Here is a 2,637-nt window from a genome sequence, read left to right on the forward strand (position 1 = left end):
ATAAATGTCTATCAGGGATGGTCTAGACAGTATTTGGTCCTGCCATGAGGGCAGGGGACTGGACTCGATGACCTCTCGAGGTCCCTTCCAGTCCTAGAATCTATGAATCTATGAATTGAGCCCAGAGACATTGAGCCAGAACCTCATCAGTATTAAACCCTTGATGTCAATGGAGCTACTCTTCATTGGCACAGGTGTAGCTAAGATGGGAATCTCACCCTTACATCTCTGTCCCATTCGCTTTCTCCAGGCTGCCTTTAGCAACATTTGGATCCCTGTGTATATTGGCTGCTGGCCAAGTCCTGACCCCTTTGAAGTGAGTGGCTTTAGCCCATTGACTTTAATGGGATCCAAATATGGCCTCATTATCCAGAGTCAGTTCTTCTGTAGGAAACACTGGAATAATTTTCTCTTCAAAAGGGCCTTCCCACCATAGCAAGAATGACACAGATGTTATTTATTTATTTACATTTACATTAATAAAAAAAGAAGCCTATCTCAGGCTCTAGGCATGTTAAAATTAGTCATTTCAACAGGAACTCAATCATCCAGATAGCTACAGAAACTCTTTTCCATCCCTTCATCTTTGTGGGAAGCAAACCTTTACCTCTCTCAGAAAACCCAGACAAAGAGATAACACATTGCCCTCCTGAATACATGACAAATTACTGAAACCCCCAATCATCCCCCCCCCCAAAAAAAACAAACCAAAATCCTAAAACCAAATTGACCAACTGATAAAACAAAACAATAGCCAGATGAGCTAGCCGTTACAATCTGGTCCGGTACCCAGTTGTACAGCCACTCATCTAATGAAAGTGGACCCAATCACTGGGTGCCATGTACTTCCAAGGTAACTGCATATGGGTAGAGTCTCGTCATTGTTTCTAGCTCTGGGGCTCTAGGAACCATTCCCCAGCTCAGACCTCTGATCTAATGCCCTTCCTTTGGCAGTGGGAGGCCACTGTCCAGCTGCCTTAGAGCTCAAAACCAGTGTCTGTGTTTCCCCAAGCCCCCAGGTCGCTTACACACACTCTGCCAGAGCTTCACCTAGGCTATGATCACTCTGGGATCCTGGTTGAACCCCTTTAAGAAGAATGTGACAGGAAGGCGAGAAACACAGGTTTAGTCTTTCCTATGTGTGAGCATGGTCGGCCCCTCTCTGCACAGAACAGAACAGCACTGTTCAGTAGGCCCCCGTCTCTGTGCCAGGGGTTCAAACTGTGAAGTTCCATCTCCGACATTCATGCCTGTGGGCCCCCTGTATAGAAAAATTGTTTTTCCCAGAGGGTGGGCAAGTAGTCCAAGGACAAGAAAACTCGATGGCCCCAGACTCTAGACTTGATGGCTCTCAATGAGGTCCTCCAAGGAGGTATCAAACACCTTTCCCAGGCAGGACAGCTGTCTGGAAAGCAGCACAACAGGCTGCCATTGAGCCAGGCCAGACTTGTGCTGTCACCGTGCCAATATTTCTACACATACTACAATAGAGTTCACAGTTTGACACCATCATACCCCACTCTGTTACACAAGCAAACAATTAGCCAAAAGCTATGGCACCCCAAGAAAAGTTTATGCCCTTCCCCCCCCCCAAAGACACAGAGACTTAATGAGGTCCACTGGGGACTTGATTATTCATTTGAGGTGGAAGGTGCTCAGATAGTGTGGTGATGGGTGGCAGTAGAAAAATCATGATAGATAGATAGGTAGATTCTCATCTTATTTACACTGGGGTAAATCTACAGGAACTCCACTGACTTAAGTGGTGTTTGTCTGCATTTTTACCTGTCTAAATACACCTTTCTGCATAAGCAAATGGCAAAGCATGTTCTCATAGAGACAATAATGTCATCAGAGGGTTACATTTATAAAGAAAGAGGATGAAATCACAATCAAAGGGAAAACATGGACAGTTTATTTTTGGTGAATAACCTCCACGCAATCAGTTTCCTCAATGCAGCTTTGATCTCCTTGTTCCTCATGCTGTAGATGATCAGATTCATCACTGCTGGCAGCACGGAATAGAGAACAGCCACCACGAGATCCAGACCTGAAGTTGAGCTGGAGGTGGGATGATTGTAGGCAAAGTTAGCAGTGCAAAAGAACAAGGACACCACGGTGAGGTGAGGGAGGCAGGTGGAGAAGGCTTTATGCCGGCCCTGCTCAGCGGGGATTCTCAGCACCATGGTAAAGATGTGAACATATGACACAATTATTAAAACAAAGCAGCTTGAGGCTAAGCACACACTAAAGGCAATAGCCCCAGTTTCACTGAGGTATGTGTCCGAGCAGGCGAGCTTGAGGAGCTGGGGGATTTCACAGAAGAACTGATCCACCATATTGCCTCCACAGAAGGTTATTGCAAATGTGTTCCCAGTGTGGAGTGCAGAGTAGAGAAAAACACTGATCCAGACACCAGCTGCCATTTGGATACAAGCTCTTCTGTTCATCACTCTCTCATAGTGCAGGGGTTGGCAGATGGCGACGTATCGGTCGTACGCCATGACGGTCAATAAAGCAAGATCTGCTGAAACAAAAAAGACAAAGAGAAAAACTTGGACGACACATCCAGAATAAGAAATTGACCTGATGTTCATGAGGGAATTGGCCATGGATTTGGGGACAGTGACAGAGATG

General features: G+C 45.9%; 1 protein-coding gene across 1 annotated transcript; it reads right to left on the bottom strand.

Moving 5' to 3' along the window:
- Positions 1-1,892: 1,892 nt before the first annotated feature.
- Positions 1,893-2,504, bottom strand: LOC113408126 (olfactory receptor 14A16-like). The gene has a single exon (XM_026660686.1). The coding sequence runs from the start codon at positions 2,502-2,504 to the stop codon at positions 1,893-1,895; it is 612 nt and encodes a 203-aa protein (XP_026516471.1).
- Between the last annotated feature and the right edge of the window lie 133 nt (positions 2,505-2,637).

Source organism: Terrapene carolina, unplaced genomic scaffold (assembly GCF_002925995.2).
Source record: "Terrapene carolina triunguis isolate 2854851 unplaced genomic scaffold, T_m_triunguis-2.0 Scaffold835, whole genome shotgun sequence".
NCBI classification, from domain to species: Eukaryota; Metazoa; Chordata; order Testudines; family Emydidae; genus Terrapene; species Terrapene triunguis.